This window comes from Camellia sinensis, chromosome 8 (assembly GCF_055761805.1).
Source record: "Camellia sinensis isolate YWXY chromosome 8, ASM5576180v1, whole genome shotgun sequence".
NCBI classification, from domain to species: Eukaryota; Viridiplantae; Streptophyta; class Magnoliopsida; order Ericales; family Theaceae; genus Camellia; species Camellia sinensis.
Genome location: NC_138968.1, coordinates 179,376,557 through 179,397,160, shown reverse-complemented (window position 1 = coordinate 179,397,160; position 20,604 = coordinate 179,376,557). Strand labels below are relative to the sequence as shown.

The window sequence follows — 20,604 nt, the reverse complement described above, 5'->3', positions numbered from 1 at the left end:
AAAGGGGTGTATGTACCCAGTGGCTACAGCAGCGCAACAGGTGATTAAAACACAATTTCGAGCCCTTTCGAGCCAAGCACTTTCGAGCTACATAGCGGTTCCGAAAGGATCGAGATAGAGAAGTAGCGCGTGACTTCAAAGTTTCGAGCTATTTCGAGCCAAAATATTCGAGCTCTAAATCATTTTCCTAATGTGATATAGTTTAAGAATTTTTAATATTTATAATGTAATTAAAGGGTAAGTTCAATAATAATATTATAATTAATATTGATATATTAATTAATACATTAACTAATGGGGGATGCACCAATAAATCCCAAATTAATAACTTATGCACTGTTTAGTCCTAAAAGTTTTCTTATAGACTGAAAGGTCCCATTACAATGTTAATAACATCAGATACAATGTTAATAACATCAGAGTCATGTTACAAACATTGGATTTCAAACATCTAATGTTCATCAAATTTCAATAATGTTTGAAAATATAGGATGAAAAACATCTAATGTTCATCAGATTTTAATAAATTTTGAAATTATAGAATGAAACATCAGATCATTTACACCATTCACATCATGTTGATGTAAAAATGAGACTAAATGGAGCATAAGAAAACTTTTAGGACTAAATGATTCAACGTTTCAAAAACTAGGACTTATGGATAAATTTTCCTTAACTAAATATATATAATACCATCGTAAAATCTTTCCTTGCATATCCCATTCGATTCATGATGACGTGTTTGATATTAATGATAGTTATGTAAGTTTTATTGGTATATGTTTGGTGTGATTTATTTTAATTTTTTTAAAAAAAATTTGATTAAAATATTAATCACCCTCTGTGATTCTAGAAATTACATTCTACCCCTTGAGATTTTTAATTTCATAACAAATAACTCTTTTTATTAATAAATTATCAAGTCAATTAACAGTTTTTAATGATATTATAAATATGTCTCAATTAATAATTTAGGTAATTTTATTATTGTATAGGAGAGCAATTATGAATTTTTTTTTAATTAATTCTGTTAAATAAATTTTTTTAACATGAATGTATTTGTAATTTTTCAAACTACAGGGGACAATCTATACTTTAACCAAACCTCAAGGGGTGTATTTGTAATTTACCCAAAAAAATTATTTTAAACCATTTGATTAAAATTATTTCAAATAATTTTTGATTTAAAAAATTTATTTTAATTTAAAAAAACTGATTTTGAGAAATTATCCATCCCTACTTTTAAGGGAAAATTATTGATAAATCTCATTTAAAAGTGTTTTAACCCAAAAAGTCCATGAAGGAATTTTTTAACCTATTTAGTCCCATATATGTATAGTTTTATTTCATAAAGTCCTTTTTCTTGATTTATACTATTTTCTTGGACACTTATGCCCTTATATTTAATTTTGATACCCTTATAAATATTTTTTGAACGGTTAGCAATTTTATGATGTGAACATTCAAATTTTAAAATTCACATTGGTAGGAATGTAAAATTGGCACGTGGGCGGCCCGAAGCCTGTCTGCGAGCCGGGGCGGGCCCGGCCCGTTGACAATGTGAATATTCACATTGACATGTTAACATTCACATTAATAGGAGTGTAAAATTGGCCCCCGTCCCGTGGCGGCGTGAAATCCGCCCGCGGCCCATGGGCGGGCCCGGTCCGGACTATTGACAATGTGAATATTCACGTTGACATGTTAACATTCACATTGATAGGAGTATAAAATTGGTCTGCGGCCCATAAGTGGCCAAAAGCCCGCCCGTGGCCCGGGACGGGCCCGGCCCGACCCGTTGACAATGTGAATATTTACATTGACATGTTAACATTCACATTGATAAAAGTATAAAATTGGCCAGCGTTCCGTGGGCGGCCAAAAGCCCTTCCACGGCCCGGGGAGGGCCCGGCTCGGCCCGTTGACAATGTGAATATTCACATCGACATGTTAACATTCACATTGATAGGAGTGTAAAATTAGCCCGCACCCCGTGGCTGCCCAAAACCCGCCCACAGCCCGTGGGCGGCCCGGGGGGGCCCGGCCTGTTGACAATGTGAATATTCATATTGACATGTTAATATTCACATTGATAGGAGTATAAAATTGGCCCGCGCCCCCATAGCTGCCCAAAACCAGCCCACGGCCCATAGGTAGCCCGGGGCAGGCTCGGCCCGGCCTGTTGACAATGTGAATATTCACATTGACATGTTAACATTCACATTGATAAGAGTATAAAATTGGCCTGTACCCCGTGGCTGCCCAAAACCCGCCCACAGCCCGTAGGCGGCCCGGGGCGGGCCCGGCTCGGCCTGTTGACAATGTGAATATTCACATTGACATGTTAACATTCACATTGATAAGAGTATAAAATTGGCCCGCGGTTCATGGGCGGCCAAAAGCCCGACCGCAGCCTGGGGCGGGCCCGGCCCGGCCCATTAATAATGTAAATATTCGCATTGACATGTTAATATTCACATTGATAAGAGTGTAAAATTGGCCCACAGCCCGTGGGCGGCCCGAAGCCCGACCGCAGCCCAAGGCGGGCTTGGCCCGACCCGTGACAATGTGAATATTCACATTGACATGTTAACATTAACATTGATAGGAGTGTAAAATTTGCCCGCTGCCCGAAGCTCGCCCACGGCCTGGGGTAGGCTCGGCCCGGCCCGTTGACAATGTGAATATTCACATTGACATGTTAACATGCACATTGATAGGAATGTAGAATTGGCCTGCCGCTTGTGGGCTGCTCGAAGCCCGCCCACGGCCCGGGGCAGGCTCATTTGGGTCCGGGCCCGAGCATGTCCGAGACCCTAGGCTAGGGCCTAGGCCATCACTTTGAAGCCCGGCCCAGTCCATCGGCCCGCTTAAGGCCCATTCAAGGCTCGATCCGAGGCCCAGCCCGCCTGAGGCACAATGTCTTTTTTTGTGGAAAATAATAAAATTTTGGTAGAAAAAATTAAAAAGAATTAAAAAAAATGACCAAGCCTGCCCAAGCCCAGCCTAAGCTCGAGCCTAGGCCTAGGCCCACCGGCCCGACCTGAGGCTGTTATCTTCGGGCTGCGGGCCAATTTTACACTCCTATCAATGTGAATGTTAATATGTCAATATGAATATTCACATTGTCACGGGACGGGCCGGGCCGGGCCGGGCCTGTCCTGAGCAGTGGGCGGGCTTCGGGCCGCCCACGGACCCCGGGCTAATTTTACACTCCTATCAATGTGAATGCTAATATGTCAATGTGAATATTCATATTGTCACGGGCCAGGTCGAGCTCCCCTCGGGCCGCCCATGGGACGCGAGTCAATTTTATACTCTTATCAATGTGAATGTTAACATGTCAATGTGAATATTCACATTATCAACGGGCCGGGCCTACCCCGGCAACGGGCGGGCTTCGGGCCGCCCATAGGCCGCGGGCCAATTTTACAGTCCTATCAATGTGAATGTTAATATATCAATGTGAATATTTATACTGTCACGAGCCGGATCGAGCTCGCCCCAGGCCGTCTATAGGCTGCGGGCTAATTTTACACTCCTATCAATGTGAATGTTAGCATGTCAATGTAAATATTCACATTGTACATGGGTCGGGTCCCTACACATTGACGATATGAACATTTACATTGACGGTATGAACATTCACATTAGGGGTATTTTGGTAATTATGTCACCCATAGGACTTATTGAAACATAAGAAAATAATATGAAATAAATAAAACATAAGTAGATGAAAAAGGTATTTTGGTCTTCTTATCTCAAATAGGACCTAATGGAATAGTCAAAAAGAATATGAATTGGATGGAACATAAGTAATTAAAGATGGATTTATGAAAAACACTCCCTACTTTCAATTATCAACTTTTACTGTATACATGTTAATTTACTATTATACCCTTAATTTTTTTTTTTGTGAAAATAATAATAATAAAAAAACCCAAATAGACTCTAGATTATTTTTTTTAATAAAAAATGTGGACTAATAGTGAATAATAAAAAAATAAAAATTAATTCAATTTACAACTAACAAAAGTTAATTTAATTTACAATTAACAAGAGTAAAAATGACATTTACACATCAAAAAGCTATTTCACAGTTTATTTATCAAACACTATTTAACAACTTAAATTTATAATCCAATAGTTACACCAAACAGATTAATAACTTCTGATTAAAATTATAATGTATACTGTTAAGCTATAATATACAACTTATTTTAATAACTACACCAAGCACCCCCAATCTATTAAACCAATGTAAAACTAAATAACGAATCAATAAACAAAATATAATTATCTTAACATTATTGTAATTATAGTTAATATGTTTGAGATAAGAAAATAGAAGAATAAAGACCCCAATTCTATTTTTGACTAGAATGTAGACATTTATCAAGATAAAAGCAAGCAACAAGTAAGAACCACATAGCACTTAAAAATTGAACCATTTTTAGTAGCAATAAAAATATAAAATCATAGAAATCTCTGATTTACAGGAGGCAAACATCAATCTCATAAGAGATCCCTCATCCTAGTATATCTCTTGGGTAATGAAAATCAATCTATCCGAGTCCTAATTGTTTATGAGTTTAATGCCATAATTTTTACAGATATAAACACAGTAGGAAAGGAGAGAGAATCAGAACAAGAGAAGGCATAAAACAAAGCAACAGAAAAGAAAGATAGAAACTCTGTTGAGAGACTTATCAATCTGCATCTCATGCCTCCTCATCCTAGGGCCACCATTTCCTGCGAGAGGGTAAGCATTCGAGTAAGGATAAGAAAACAAACTCGCATCTGAGCTCCCAAACATCCTTGCAAAGACCAAATCTCCAAACACCCCAACTGTTGGACTGAAGATGCTAGTCATTGTCGCGCTGCCTAAGTTAGCTGATGTCATGGAAGCATAATTATCATTAGGGTGAGGGAAGTATTGTGGGTGATGAAATGGCTGAGGCTGTGACTGTGACTGGAAAGGATTAGTGTGAAGCGGTTGATTTGGATGGGAAGTCATTGGGGTTGCAGCGGTTACCAGAGTGTGCACCCCAAGAGCACGAGGCCTATGAGGTACGATGACATCAAGGTGGTGACTCTTGGCATTGGATTCAGACGAAGATGTTCCGCGCCCGTATAACGGGACTAATGATGATTGGGAAATGTTAGCCTTGCAGACTGGACACTTGGGGTCCTCCACTGTTTCGAAGGAGGTGGTTTGGACATGGAGCCACTTGTAAATGCAAGGCCAGCAGTAGAGGTGACCGCACAGGGTGACCACAGGTTCATGAGCTGAGTCCAGGCAAATGTTGCAATCAAAGCAGCCAGTTACGTTTTCTGAAGCCGTTGCTGGGGATGAAACTGATTTCCACTTTTGCTTTATCGAAACATCTCCATCGGATTCAAATTGCGCTATAGGTTCTTGGTGATTTTGTTCATATGCCATCGGATCTGTTTCAAATATAACCGTTCTTAGAAGAAAGATCAAATTAAAACATTTGTCTGATAAGTGAGTAATAATGTCAATAAATGTACAATTATGTCTGTATGCGTGTAACAATATCACATATACAAATAGTCAAGATCAATGTCCAACTGTAACCAAGTACCACCCTAGAGTTATTAAAACAAAAGTAGCTTGACATTATTATAATCACAAGAAGTAATGGTGAATACTTAAAAAAAATTTGTTATTAAACTAATGGAAGCATCAATAAGGCAGAATCATCGGCGAAGGCAGGTGAACACTCCTAGGTTGGGTGCCTGAACTCCCTTGTAAAAAAACAAAGGTTCTTCCATTCACCGTTCATATCTAAGGATAAGAAATACCGCTTTGACCTCTGCAGCAATATTCAGTTTTCTGTGCCATTAATTAATCATAAAAAATTTCCAAAATATAAAAGTTGTGACTTGCAGACAATGTGTGTAAATAATATCACATCTACAAGAGTAAATATCAAGGTCCAACTGTAACCCAGCAACCTGCTAGAGTTATTAAAACATAAGTAGCTGCATAGTATTATAATCACAACAAGATGCAATGGTGTGATTATATTTAAACCAAATTTTATTAAACTAATGGAAGCGATCAAAACGACAAAAGCATCAGTAAGGGCGAGGTGAAGGAAGAAAACAAGCTAGGAGCATACGGGTGCCTGAATTCCCTCCCAAAAAAGATTCCGTCATTCAGTGTTCATATCCATGGATAAGAAATGCTTTGACTTCTATGCCATTAATTAATCATCAAAATTTTGAACACAATATAAAAGCAAGAGACGTGGAATGCAAGGAATTAAACTACTCTCTGTTATGCAGTAAGTTGCCCCATGAAACATAATTAAAAAATTAAATTAGGAAGGCATTGAATTTTCCATTGTGACCTGACCCCCTAGGGTGATGAACTTGTAAATTTATCAGCAGACATTTGGTTAAATAAATTTCTGCTTTGTAGTGGAAATTAGTAAGAACCTTGTAAATAAATCTATACCAAGAACAATTTTCTGAACTACATCCATCTAGCCCTTCATTATTAGAGGAAAAATGAAAACAATTTGCACCAACATCTCCCTCTCTCTCTCTCTCTCTCGCGCGCGCGTGGATAAGGTGGCAGACAGAAGGGCAAATTTAAATATTACTTTTAAAAGACTCAACAACTGGCGTGTGAATAATCAACCTTTACGAATATTTAATTCATTTAGTTCCCACTGCCCTAAAAAAATTTATATATAAGTTACAACTAGCCAATCATAGTTATTTCAAACCCATGAAAGTCTCGAGAACTATACACAATGCACGATAAACAAACTTCAATAAAGTTTGAGCTCATCATAGCTTCCCAGGGTGGTTAGCCGCAACTACTCAAAACAAAGCCAAATTTTCGTTGCATATATTTTTTTGCAACAAGAGACAAATTTTATTGGTAGAAGCTTTGTTAACAGTTTTCATTGATTAAAAAAAGCAACAAAAAAATTGGTTTAACAAACAAATCTTCGGAAAAAAGACAACTGGGGAGGTTCAAGAACTTAATTGACATATTAGAACGACAATATATATAGATTGTCACTTCATTCGGTTGTTATGCTTCAAAAAAAGCTAGATAATTTATAAAATCCCATAGCACAATTTTCTGATTTATGAATGCATCAACCAACAGACAGAAGAAAAAATCTTCCTGGAAAATAAAACCTGCTGTAGAAATTTCAGAAAGAAACTGAGGGCCCTAATTAAACTTCCTGAAAAAATAGCTCCACAAAAGAAGCCATTTCTTTGATTCCTTCCCAAAAAAAAAAAAGAGGAAGGATTTTCCCTAATTACGATCACCAACATGAGAAACAAATTTCGAAAGATATCATTAATTTGAAATTCTTTTTACAAACCAACATTGAAATGTTATTTCCCCTATGTTTTATGCATATAATGCCTCAAAGAAACAACATTTTTCATATAATTACATCAATAAGACACCGACGAAGATATTGAGAGAGAGAGAGAGAGAGAGATTATCAACATACCCACAAAGAAGGCAAAAAATGCGATTCGGAGAAAATTTAAACGGCGAGTCCGATCACGACCTCTACGAAAGAGAAACAGAACTCTGGGTTTTGGATCTGAGCTTTAATGGCGAATCAAATCGCGGCAATTCTGTGTAGAGACGCAGGGAGGGGGCGAAGTTTGGGACACGGCCGACAGCTAATAGAGCACAGAGAGAGAGAGAGAGAGAGAGAGAGAGAGGGATAAATAAGGGAGGTTAGGGCGTATACAAAGGAAGGGTACGCGTGGTTTTTGACGGAGGAGATGGTGTCGCAGTCGGCACGAGGGCGTATATAAAGGAAGGGAGGGTTTGAGAGGAAAATTGGGTTAAAATAATTGATTAAAAAATAAAATAAATTAAAATAATTAATAAGGTAAAATGACATATTTAATTTAAAATTATTTTATTTTATTACAATTATCAAATTAATTAAAAAAAGTCAATTAATTTTTAAGTATAATTATTTTAGTCAGATTAAAATAATAAAAAAATAGATTAAAAATTAATTTTTTAATTTTTTTTCAAAAACGTGCAAAAATGTATAGAGAAAATAGGACTTAAAAAAATTAAAAAAATTAATAAATTAACTTTTAACTTACATGTCAAAAAGGTCAAAACCAACTTCCAAAACAAGGCCTTAAGCTTGTTTCGTGATATGATAAATATTTTTTTTATCGACTTATTTAAATCATGTGATTTCTTTATTTTTAAAAAAAAATTAACTTATAAATTATTTTTTTTTTTAAAAAAAACCCTTTAATCTAGTAAGTCTCACTGAGAGTGATAAATGAATTGAAGGAGCTGAATTGTTTAAATTTGGTTTCATAATTTTAACGAGTTTAAAATTTTATTTAAGTTTAATTCGTTAATTTTTGAAGTCGATCTCAAACAAATTTTTATCTAGCCAAACTCGAATAGTTTGATATTTTATATAGTTTGATTTGTTGAATTGAGTCGAACGAGCAATTGATTGTTTAAGTTTGGTTTGAAAATCTTAACAAATTCTGAAATGTATTTAAGTTTGACTTATTTATTTAATGAACCAAACTCGAACAAACTTTTAATAAGCTATACATGAATCGAGCTCGAATTGTTTGATTCGTTTATTACCCTTAAATTCCATTACCAAATTGGAAAAATTGCCATTTATAGATATTCATAGCCATGATTTTTTTTAACAAAAATTTAGTCATTTGTAATCTTTGATTATGATAATATTTAGGGTAAATTACAAATACGTTTATTGAGATTTTATTTAAAATATGAATTATCTATTTTGATTTAAAAAATTACAAATATTCTCTTATTAAAAATTTTTATTTAACGGAATAACTAAAAAAAAGTGATATTTCTAATTACTCTATTATAAAATAACAAAATAGAGCCATTACACTTTATTCTTTGACCTTATTATACATAATTACATTAATACTTTTAGAATTTTGGTTTTTCAGAGAGTGATTTTGTGTGAAAGGATATTAATATAACTATGTATAATAAGGACAAAAAATAGAATATATTTGGAACAAAGTGAAGTGGGCATAGCTGTTCTCTAATAAAATTACCTAAATTAATAATTGAAATAAATTTATGACATCATTAAAAATTATTACTTAATTTGATGATTTATTAATAAAATGAATAATTTGTTATGAAATTATAAAGTTAAGGAGATGGGGTGTAATTTTTAAAACTATACGGACAATTTGTAAACAAATCTTAGGAAATGTGTTTGTAATTTGCCCTAATATTATGCCATATAATTTGCCCTAATTAATTTTTTTAATAAAATTAAAAATTAACCTTATAAGAGCATCTCCAACCCACTAGGCATATGATGCTTGTTAGTCAAAATGCCTAATGTGACTCACTTTTTTCAACTCCAATGCACTAGGCATATGCTTAGGCATTTTGGCTCAGCTCACATTCACTAGCTACATGTAGCTAGCCTTCAAGGCTAGGCAAAATGTATTTAATCATTAAGATTATTTCCCTCCATCTTTGTTGTTGACGTGGCATTCTATAAAGTTAATAGTATTTGGATGAATAGCTAAAATAAAGAGCATGATTGGGGTAGAAACATGAAATCGTTGATAGGCAAAATAAAATGTATACTTTATAGTAATATTTAGATAGGTAAAATGCCTACTACCATTGGAGATGCTCTAAGATGCAACGAAAGAAATTTTATGACATTTGAATATATATAAATATATTTGAAATAAACGGAGAGGAGAATTGAGAAAGATGATGAAGAGAATATGCAATGAGAGAAGCAGCGCTGTAGCCCACAACTTCCATGCATGCCCCCACAGACAGACACGGTTATATATATATATATATATATTAAAATCCAGTTTATAGATATCATAGCAAAGACTGATCTATATATCTCTGTATACAAAAATAAGATTTTGACTAATTAAATTTCAGACTGTTCCTTTTTGGCTTCTCGAAGTTCTCCATCAAAAAGGAGTACACCAAGATTTTGCATATTAGTTAGCAGACATTTCGAAAAGAAAGAAGTAGAAGAAAGCAACAATGTCTGCCCAAATGAGAGTTTCAAGTTTGAGAGAAATTATAATTGATGTCTAACCAAAAAAAAAAAAAAGAAATTATAATTGATGTAACGTGTCACTGATCAGATCCAATAAGTGCACTCAAAAGGGGGATAAAAAAACAAGATGTGGATAAGGTAGCCACGTCTGAATCTCCATCTCATCTACCATTCTTCACATTATCCCCCCCTATAAATTTTCTTGGGCCACATCTATTTCTTCTTAAAGCGGTGTTTCCCCTATAAATTTTCTTGGGTCACATTATTTCTTCTTAGCCCTGTGTTTTATTGTGAGATTTAAAAAGAGATTGAAAAGACAAAAAAAAAAAAAAAAAAAAAAAAAAAATTGTAAATAAAATATATTTACGTTTTATTTAATTTCACATACTTGTTCTTTTCTTTTCCTTTCTATTTTCAAATTTATATCTAAATCTCCTAACCAAACACAATATAAATAAAATTCGATTTAACATGATAAAACTTTTTAAATTTTTCCAAAATTGTCATTTTCATCTGCCCCCGAGTCAAACTCATCAGATTGAGGTCAATTTAAAATTCATGAAGTAAATCCAAGTAGTGCTCTAAATAAATACTATGAGATCTATTATCAGGGGTTGTTTGGAATGTCTTAAATAAGCATACTTTTATCGTTTTAGATTAAAAAATTAAGGAAAAAAATATGAATGTTTAGATTAACTTTTTAATTTTTTATGAAAAAATGTGTATTAAAAAATTGTATAAATTAGTGTGTAAAAAAAATTAAAATTGAGAATTGTGCAATTGTAATTTTTGACTTTTAATAAATAGTGATAACTTTTTAATTTTTTAAATAATTTTTTAACTTTTTTTTTTTTTTTTTTTTGTAAGTCGCCAAACTTCGCCTTGATGTCAAATTCTCATGTGGGTATTCACACTATCTATCTACCAACATCATGCAAGGGGAACATATTATGTTGCTGATGCCTTAACTAGAAACATTTGACATCAAATTTGAAACTGATGAGAGTTGGCTTGGTCCAAATGGTTGAAACTTGAAACTACTAGTCCCCACAGAAATTACCCCCTAGAAAAAGCACAAAGATTTTGACTGAAATGGGCTATGGTCAAGTCCTTCGAATTCAATTCATTAGTTTGGCACACAGTTTCTTCTTTCTCCTTTTATGAGAAAAAAAAATATAAAAAATAAAAGAAAGAACGGGAAAACAAAATCATCTCAAGCTTGAATTTGTTCCTCTTGGATGAGGAACTATATGATCGAATTGCATATTATTTATGTTATTTTTTAAAATAAATTATTATTTATTTTTTTGATTGTCGATCATATATTTGTTGATATCCGATTAATATGATTTTTGGTAGGCATGAAGTATTCAACAAATCCTACAAAATGGACGGTTTGGATCATAAAAATAAAACCATAATACACCTCAAATAGAGGCACCACAGTCACTGCTGTGCTTCACGCACAGCAGTGACCCCTTATCCGTTTCTCTTGGCCCTATTTTTTTGGGGGTGTAGAGGGTGAGATGGGATCAGGATGGAGGTGGAACCTATTTAATGTTGTATTTATTTGTAGAGTTGGGGAAGAGATTGAGACAGGGGAGGGGATTAGGATAGAGGTTGGAAGGGGAATTAGGATGGAGGAGGAGGAGGAGGAGGAGGAGGTGGTGGTGGAGGTGGTATTAGAAAAATAGTCCGTTGGGCTAGAAATTTTTTATTTTTTACATGTTGGGCATTTTTTTTTGAACATTAATGTTTAATTTTTTGTATTTGTTTTATTATCTTATATAAAAATAATTTAACAATTTCTACACTAACAACTATCATAAAAACAAACACAATTTTACTTAATCCCTTTATTATCAATCCTTTCACTAACAATCCCCTTACTATGAATCTCCTCCATTCTACTTCTGAAAACAAATGGACCCTTAGCTTTGTTATCGTCTTCCTAAGGGGAGATATCAACAAAGTGGGAAGTTGAAAAAATAATTACAAGCTCAAGAAAGTACAAGTAATTTATGCACTAGATTATGCAAATGAATGCTATACTTTCATGAATTTGTAATTAATTTTTCTACTTCTCATTTTTTTTTGATATCTTCTCTTTCATTTTCTATTATTTTCATAAATTCAAGATTTAAACATGACATGAATATTTAAATATGCACATACTGGGTAATAAACATAAAACAAAACAGGCCAAGAAGTTTTTTTTTTTTTGAACTGAGGCCAAGAAGTTAATCAGCATGAAAACAACACAATCATGTGCATTTTGGCACATAGCACCGACTGGCATTGATGAATATACACATGGGCCAGGAACATGTCATTTATGTTTCAACTTTCAAAGAACATGGTTATCAAAAAAAGAAGAACAAACATACATGTGTTTGATTTCAAAGTGACCTAAATTGATAGGAAGGAAAATAAACGAGTGACCTAACGACGACCCAGAGACACCGAAGCTCCAAAAAAAACGAGTTGGGATCCTCTCCGTGGGATTCTCGCAACGGAATCCAACGATTGATTTCAATTTTTTTATTTTATTTATGAATAAAGGTTAAGACCCCTTTTGGGGGTCACTCTCTTGACCCCTTTTAGTTTTAATTGGTCAATTTTTTTTTTTTCACCTAATCCCCAACCTCCATGTGTGTGAGGGAGTTGTGGGGGTGGGTGTTCTAAGAGAGTCTAAATCAATGCCCTTTATTTATTTATTTATGACCGTTGAATGTTGTAACAGCCGATCTCAGCCGTTGCAAAAAGGATTGTAACGAGGGGATCCGGACTCCCAAAAAACAGCCAGCGTAGCCAACACTATCCTAACATCCACAAATCCATAAAGATATTGAAACTAGCTAACGTGGTGTTCCCCAGCAGTGGCGTAAGTAGGCTGTGTAAAATACCGTTTAATCTGCTAAAATCGTATCGATCCGCATCAATTCGCACCGTTCTAACTGCTAACCACAGTTTAAATTTATAATTCACCAACCGACCGTTTCGCTCCGTTATAGTTAATACACATATATTTTTGGGTAAATTACACTGACACCCCCTGAGGTTTATATTTATTACAGTTCCTCCCTCACCTTTTAAAAATTACATCTCTCCCCCTGAGGTTTAAAGTTTCATTACAGATTCCCCATCAGCAATTTAATTTTGTTAAATACCAATTTTGCCTTCATTAGGTAAATTACATTGACACCCCTCACATTTTAGAAATTATAATCCCCTCCCTAAGGTTTAAAATAACATTACAAATTGCCCCATTGGCTAGTATTAGTTGGAAAAAAAATTCATTGAAAAAAAAATATATTGGAAAAAAAATTAATTGAAAAAAAAATTTGTTGGTAAAATTTTAAATTTTTATTTAAAAACTAATGTAAACTCATTTTTTGAATTTACGTTTTTTTTCTAAAATTTACAAACTAAGACAATCGTTTATAAATAAAAAAAATTATCAAATAAGTTTTTATGATAATTTTTAAAATTATCGTAAATATAAATTGAAAACTGAAAACGAAATGTTTACCAAACAGGTCTCAGATGGTAAAAATGTCGTAAAATTAATAAATAATTAAATAATTTACCAATGTAAGAAATAACTTATCAAAAGATTCTTAGGCAATGTATTGTTTGATTTTTAAATTTTTTTTAAATTAAAAATTAATTTGGTTAAGAAATAAAAAATAAAAAATAATTATCATTTAAGGGTAAAAAATAATTATCATTTTAACTTTTAAGAAAGTTATATACATATGGCTGTTTCAATTTAACTTGTAAAAAATTATTTCTAACCACTCGATAGATAAAAATTATATAAAAATGATAATTATTTTTTAATTTTTTTATTTCTTAACCAAGTTAATTTTTAATTTTTTAAAAAAAATTCTGAAAATCAAATCATACATAGCCTAAGAATCTTTTGATAAGTCATTTCTTACGTTGGTAACTTATTTAATTATTTGTTAATTTTACGATATTTTTACCATCTGAAACCTGTTTAATAACCATTTCGTTTTCAATTTTCAATTTATATTTACAAAAATTTAAAATACTACCATAAAAACTTATTTGATAATTTTTTTTTGTTTATAAATGGTTGTCTCAGTTTGTAAATTTGAGGAAAAAACGTAAATTCAAAAAATAAGGTTTTTAAACAGAAATTTAAAAATTTTACTAACAAAATTTTTTTTCAATTAATTTTTTTTCCAACTAATACTAACCGAGGGGGTAATTGATAATGTTACTTTAAACCTTAGGGAGGGGTTTATAATTTCTCAAATGTGAGGGGTGTCCATGTAATTTACCTAGTGAGGACAAAATTGATATTTAAAAAAATTGAATTGCTGAAGAGGGAATCTGTAATGAAACTATAAACCTCAGGGGGAGATGTAATTTTCAAAAAGTGAGAGAAAAAATTGTAATAAATATAAACCTCATTGGGTGTCAATGTATGTTACCCTATATTTTTTTATCTTCTAATAAAATAAAAAATGTAAAAATGAATGTGAGAGAGATTTAAGATATAAAATTTATTACAAATTAATAGTTATATATATGAAACATATTATGTAAAATTACTGTGTTATATATCTAAAAAATATTATACAAATTAATATTATATATTATACAAATGTATAATAATTAGTTAAAATATTCTTTAATCCGTCAAAAACCGTCTAAACCGTAATTTGTCAATCCGCTAACTTGCCTTCGATTTGTAATTTTATTCTCAAACCCTCTGAACACCGCACACATCCCTTAGGCGTCAGACTGATTTTGACCTATAATTTGCTGTCAACAGAAATTTCCAGCCTGAGTGGATTGAGATAAGAAAAATGCTTGGGAGCACTAATTAGTGCTCCCACTAATTAGGTGGCAGTGAGTCCCGCCATTAATGATGTGATGTTTTGGTCTTGGAGTTGTGTTTTTTTTTTTTTTTTTTTACTTTTTTAATGCATTAGTGCTATTAGTGGTGATATTTTTAGTGGGATGAATCATTGTTGATTGAGATAATTATGTTTATCCGACTAGTTCACATTTTCTTCTTTAGTTCTCTTGTGGTGTTTTGTTTCTGTTCCTTTTCTGCATTTGCTCCTCCGTTCCTCTTCTCAGCCAAGAAAGAAGAAACACATTCCAACTACACATCTAATCTCCAAACATGAAATCCAAATCTTCAAGGCCAAGGGTTCTGATACTAATCACTTTCTTTAGTTCTGATGTTTAGAAAACAGTTTTAAAAATTTTATTTTTTTATTTTTCGTATTTTAATGTTTTTAATGAATTTTTTTAATATTTTAAGTAATTTTTTAAATTAATTTTTAGACACACCTAACAAAAATATACTTAAAAAATATAATATTTGTGATTTTTTTTAAAGAAATACACTAAATAACAAAAAATACAAAAAAAAAAAAAAAATCAATACATTTTTCGTATTTTTGTGTATTTGTTAATTTTTTAAAATATTTTACTATTTAAATACATTTAAGGAAGGTGCATCTAAAATGGTTAAAAAATTGCTTAAAATTTAAAAATTATTCACTAAAAATAAAAAATTACGAAAAACAAAAAATTTTAATTTTCAGAAAACTGAATTTAAAAAACTAAAACTAAACACACTGATTACTTTTGTTACCCGCTGCACCAAGCTGAATTTTCTTTTATCTTTCAAAAAAAGAAAACCATAGAGAAAACAGGCATGGAAATATAAATGTAGTAGTAACAACGATAAATCCTAAACTTACCAAAATTGAGTAGTTCCTTCAAAGTTGTGCACTGTCTGCAGCAAGCATTACTAGTAGAAAAGAAGGTAGCAAAAAACCAAGGAGTCTATTGATAAGATCAATATTCCCCACCCCCAATAAATAAATAAATAGTAATTTTATTCTTGTTGGACCTTGATAATACCCAAAAGAAAAAAAAGAAGAATAAGAAAAATACTCACTAATTGAGTACTAAGAAAAATAGGGCATGGATAATAAAGATGCAGGAAAGGAATAGATCCAGATTGACGTAGACTAATGTGATAAATAGAAATATGAATCTTCTTAATTTGCCTAACGAAATGGTCTTGGATAGAGTCGAGTGAAAAAGAATGATTCATACAGCCGACCCTATTTGATGGGATATAAGACTGGGTTTGGTTTGGTTAAAGATGCTTAGATTAAATTTCTCTCAGATTACTTCAAGGCCACTCTAAAGCCATTCACCAATTGGCAAATAGTAAATCTAACAAAAAAGTGAAGCAACCAACAACCCTTTTTCCCTTTATGAGAAATACCAGCCTCCTAGACCTCTACTAAGGTATGGAAAAATAGAAGCAATTCAATGCATTGACACAAGAATCCAAAATGAGCCTTTTGGAAAATGTAAACACAAATATAGATAATTAACATTATCACAAAGAAAACAGGAAATGCAGCAACATACAGTAACTATACAGGAGCATATTTAGTTTATTGATGCAGCATGTCTGAACTTGCGGAATCATTATCTAAAGAGGGATGAAACACATACAAGAGATAGCTTCACTAAGAATTAATATATCTTACCGCCTCTACAAGAATTTTTCAATGCTGGAGGTCAGTGTTGATTTGGGAACAGCACCAATAACTGCATCTTTCTTCTCTCCATTCTTGAAGATTATGACAGTCGGAATGCTACGGATTCCGTATCGGGTTGCAATTGAAGGACTCTCATCAGTGTTCACCTTGTAGCATTTGAGCTTCCCAGTGTATTGCTTTGCCAATTCATCAATAATAGGGTGGATCATCCGGCACGGACCACACCATGGAGCCCAGAATTCAACTAGAACAGCGGAATCAGACTCAAGGACAAGTGACTGCCAACTTGCATCAGTTACAGTAGTCACTGCAATTGTTAAAGAAACATACGTGATGTTTCTCACTTTCATAAAGAGAAGTTAGTTTACCAATGCAAAGTTGATAATGGTAATCAGATGATACATATTGTTTTGTAAGAATGATGAAACAATTAATCATAGTTACATCCTGTGGACAGAACCTAAACACCAAATATGAGATGTAACAAGGTAAGTGGTAAGTCAGGAACATTGAGAGTAATGCTTGTTAAATTTTTAAATGATGACATGTACAGAAAAGGGTGTCAAAACATCCATGGGCAGTTTGGTAGCTGATATAAAAGACATTGCTGGATTCAGAACACAAAAGACCAACAAACACCTTTCAGACTTGCATTAATTGCTACTAGCTAGATGATCCGAAACTGTTAATAATATAAACAAACAAGATAGTGGAAATTAATAAAGGACTCAACCTCACCCCCTGCCATCAGAGCCAAAGTACACAGTTAGTTTTCTTTTATTTTTTATTGAGGAAGAACAATTTGTAGAAAGACTTCATGGGAGCAAAGCCATAGCATCACATATAGTTACCTTACCAAGCAAGGTTGGTTCCAACTTTTTTCTAACCTAGAACTACACCAAGCACATAAAGAACCAAACTGAACCAAACCAAAAATTATTGGTTCGGTTTGGTATGAGCTTAGCCCATATAATGTAAGGTCTACGCCACTTCTTAAAGGAACTAAGAAATGAGTTGACAAGGGTCTACCTGATCTCAATTGGGCGAGAGAGGTCCACCCAATCTCAGCTCATGAAGGAAAACCTCTTATGTAGAAGAGCATGAAGGTCTAACTGAGATGTATAGGCGATGTGGGACAATCATCTCAAATAAACTATTGCTTGTCATGCATCGTCCAATAAACTTAAGTTTGTTTCTTCATAAGACTCAATTATAGATCCGAGAGCTCAAATGATGTCTGGTTGAAGGCAGCTGTTCCATTTCCTTCGCAAGAAATTGGGTTCCTAGGTTTTATAAATCAAGATGTCAACCCAAAACAGAACCAAAGCAAAGAGGCCAATTCTCTTAAACATAGGGGGCTAAATAGAATGAACCAAACCAACCTATGAGCACTGGGTTCAATTCAATTCTTGGGTCAATCAAGTTAGTTGTGCACCCTACTTAAAGAAGTGCAAAATCACTTAACATTTAAGGCTTCATTTGGTTCATTGGAATGATCATTCCTTAAGCTTTCATATGGGATGACCATTATCTTAAAATGGTGAATAATAATTCCATTTGTAATGTATTTTGTCACTATTTTATTAGTCAACCAAACATGGAAACGAACATTTTGATGGAATGATCATTTCATTCCGTTTTATTCCAGTGAACCAAATACTACCCAAGAGAACAGGATTACAACATTTGTTTTCTATACCAAATTAGCAGCTCAGAGAATAGAAAGGTGTAAAATAAAATCCAAAATGCCTCAGCCTTTAGATTGATTGAATTTGATCCCATTCGAGGCGCATGTATATCCAAGTATCACCTAATAGGCTAATACTGCCAACTACGCACGTTGACGTCCTATGTGCTGTCACCCCAAAGCAATTACATTAATGAAAGCTTTGTCAGTATGGGTATCTAATTTCCCAACAATGTTAGACACTAAGCTTCATTAATTTGCACGAAACGAACAGTTATAACCAAATTCATCCGATAAAACCTAACATATTCGTATAATTTCCCTTGTAGATCAATTTTGAATCCTGTTACTACTATCACCGAGCCTCATACACAGAACAAATCAAATTCATAGATTATATTTAGAATCAAGTGGTGAGAGAGCGGTTCAAACCTTCAACAGCAGTCTTCTGAGCCTCGCACACAATTCGTCCCCCACGGCGATCAAGTCTCAAACTCGAGCTGGAGCTCGAACTAAACGATCGACTCGTAGAACTATAACAGATCTTCAGGCCTCTGATTTCCGGTAATTTGACCGATTTCCGGCTGCCTGAGAGTGCATAAACTGAGTAACTCCCCATCGGAGCCAACGCCGCCGCCGGAAAAACCGAGGCCCGAGGAACAGTCAGCGTCTCAAGCACACCAGCCATCAAACTCGACGACGATCGAAGCTACAGAGAGAAAGAGAGAGATGCAGAGTAGGTTACAAGAGATGAGAGAGATAGAGAGTGAGAGAGAGTGGTGGATTGGGAAGAATGAGGAGAAACGTTTTTGCGTCCTGATCTGCACAGCTCACGTGCCTCGCACATGCCATGTGATCTGGACTTCTCAAACCGAGCTTTTGATTGGCTCCTTGGTGGTTGGGCCTGTGGGCCTTGCTGCTTAGAAGGGATGATCTTTGAAGGTCTAGGCCTCGTCCAAGTATGATCTGACCCAAATTCAACACTCCCTAACGAGTGAGTTTGAGTATTTTGAATTAAAGATAAATTGTGTAAAAAGTAATTGTATGTTGATGAAATCATCTAGTAGGTGAGCTACGGCAAGGGCACCCTCCATCTCTAACAACTCTGTCAACCAATATCTACTCTGCGTATTTAATTGCTTCACGACCCATTGTGGGTTGGGGTTGAAACCGTATTAGATTAAAGGGGAACACTTAACCTAGTTACCGTGCTAGAAAGCAATATCAACATCCGACTATTTTAATGCCCCTACTTGGTTACAAGCTCACGTTACTAAGCTCGGCATTAGTTAAATGAAAAATAAATTCTTATAAACAACTATAATAAAAAGTAATTCAGCGATGTGAGATTTCAAATTGTTCGAATCTCCAAAACTTAAAACAATATCAATTAAACAAAAAAAGAAGCAAGTTAACAGTTCCAAGTGATGAGAAGCTTTTTAATAATCAAATTGCATAATGTTTTATATTTAATTGGAAAATATAAAATATAAATAAATATTTTTTTTTGCTATTATACATATATATGGGAATCAGACTATAACAATAGATAAGCATTTGTTTTATCTGTAATAAGTTTTTATGTAACAATCTTGTAGTGATGATTTAAACATCAAAACACAATCAATGAGTGGTTTGCAAAATTATTTCACCAAAAACTATTACAAATAATCCGATTCATACGTAGCAACCATGATTTTTTTTTTTTGGAATGGCCTAGTAGCCTTAATTTAAGAGTTAGTGATTTGTGAGAAAAGGAAAACTACCTTCATAGTGACAATAAAAAAATCGTAGCAAAGTCTAGTTGGTTTGTAGAGCTGTAATATAAATTAAACTAAATTTCAACTCGTGTTTAGCTGGTTATATTTGTATTTGAGATCAATCCATCATGTAAATAAGTTCAATTTAAATATATTTTAAAACTTAAGATTAGTTTTTTGAACTTTGTTCGGTTAAAATTAAACTTTTTGAGATCAACTTATAATCTGCTTGATTAAAAGTGTATTATTTGAGATTGATTGAAAAGATAAACAAGTTAAACTTTAACATATTTTGAATCTTGTTAAGTTTTCCAAATCTAACTTGAGAATCTATACTGTGAGTATATTAGAAAAATTAAAAAGCAAAAACAAAAAATCAAAAATAATTTGAAAAAAAAAACAAAAAAAACTAGCCCGCCCATGGAGGGTGGCTCAACCTTGATGAGTCGAATCTAAATCACAAGCTAATCATTTGCTATTGCTAGACTACCCATGGTGGGTGA

General features: G+C 33.5%; 2 protein-coding genes across 3 annotated transcripts; both read right to left on the bottom strand.

Annotated features, from left to right (window-relative positions):
* Positions 1-4,450: 4,450 nt before the first annotated feature.
* LOC114286361 (E3 ubiquitin-protein ligase RMA3) lies at positions 4,451-7,650 on the bottom strand. Its single transcript, XM_028229526.2, has 2 exons — positions 7,509-7,650; positions 4,451-5,448 (listed from the first exon to the last, which is right to left on the bottom strand). The coding sequence occupies exon 2, from the start codon at positions 5,441-5,443 to the stop codon at positions 4,643-4,645; it is 801 nt and encodes a 266-aa protein (XP_028085327.2). The 5' UTR covers positions 5,444-5,448; positions 7,509-7,650; the 3' UTR covers positions 4,451-4,642.
* Positions 7,651-16,460: 8,810 nt separating this feature from the next.
* On the bottom strand, positions 16,461-19,491 carry TRX-M4 (thioredoxin M-type 4). 2 transcript variants are annotated; one of them, XM_028271766.2, is made up of 2 exons: positions 18,774-19,491; positions 16,461-16,961 (listed from the first exon to the last, which is right to left on the bottom strand). In XM_028271766.2, exons 1-2 carry the CDS (start codon positions 19,027-19,029, stop codon positions 16,648-16,650), a joined length of 570 nt encoding a protein of 189 aa, XP_028127567.1. In that variant the 5' UTR covers positions 19,030-19,491; the 3' UTR covers positions 16,461-16,647. The 2 variants fall into 2 exon arrangements, with proteins under 2 accessions (XP_028127567.1, XP_028127565.1); XM_028271764.2 differs by having other exon boundaries at positions 16,461-16,997; positions 18,774-19,372.
* Between the last annotated feature and the right edge of the window lie 1,113 nt (positions 19,492-20,604).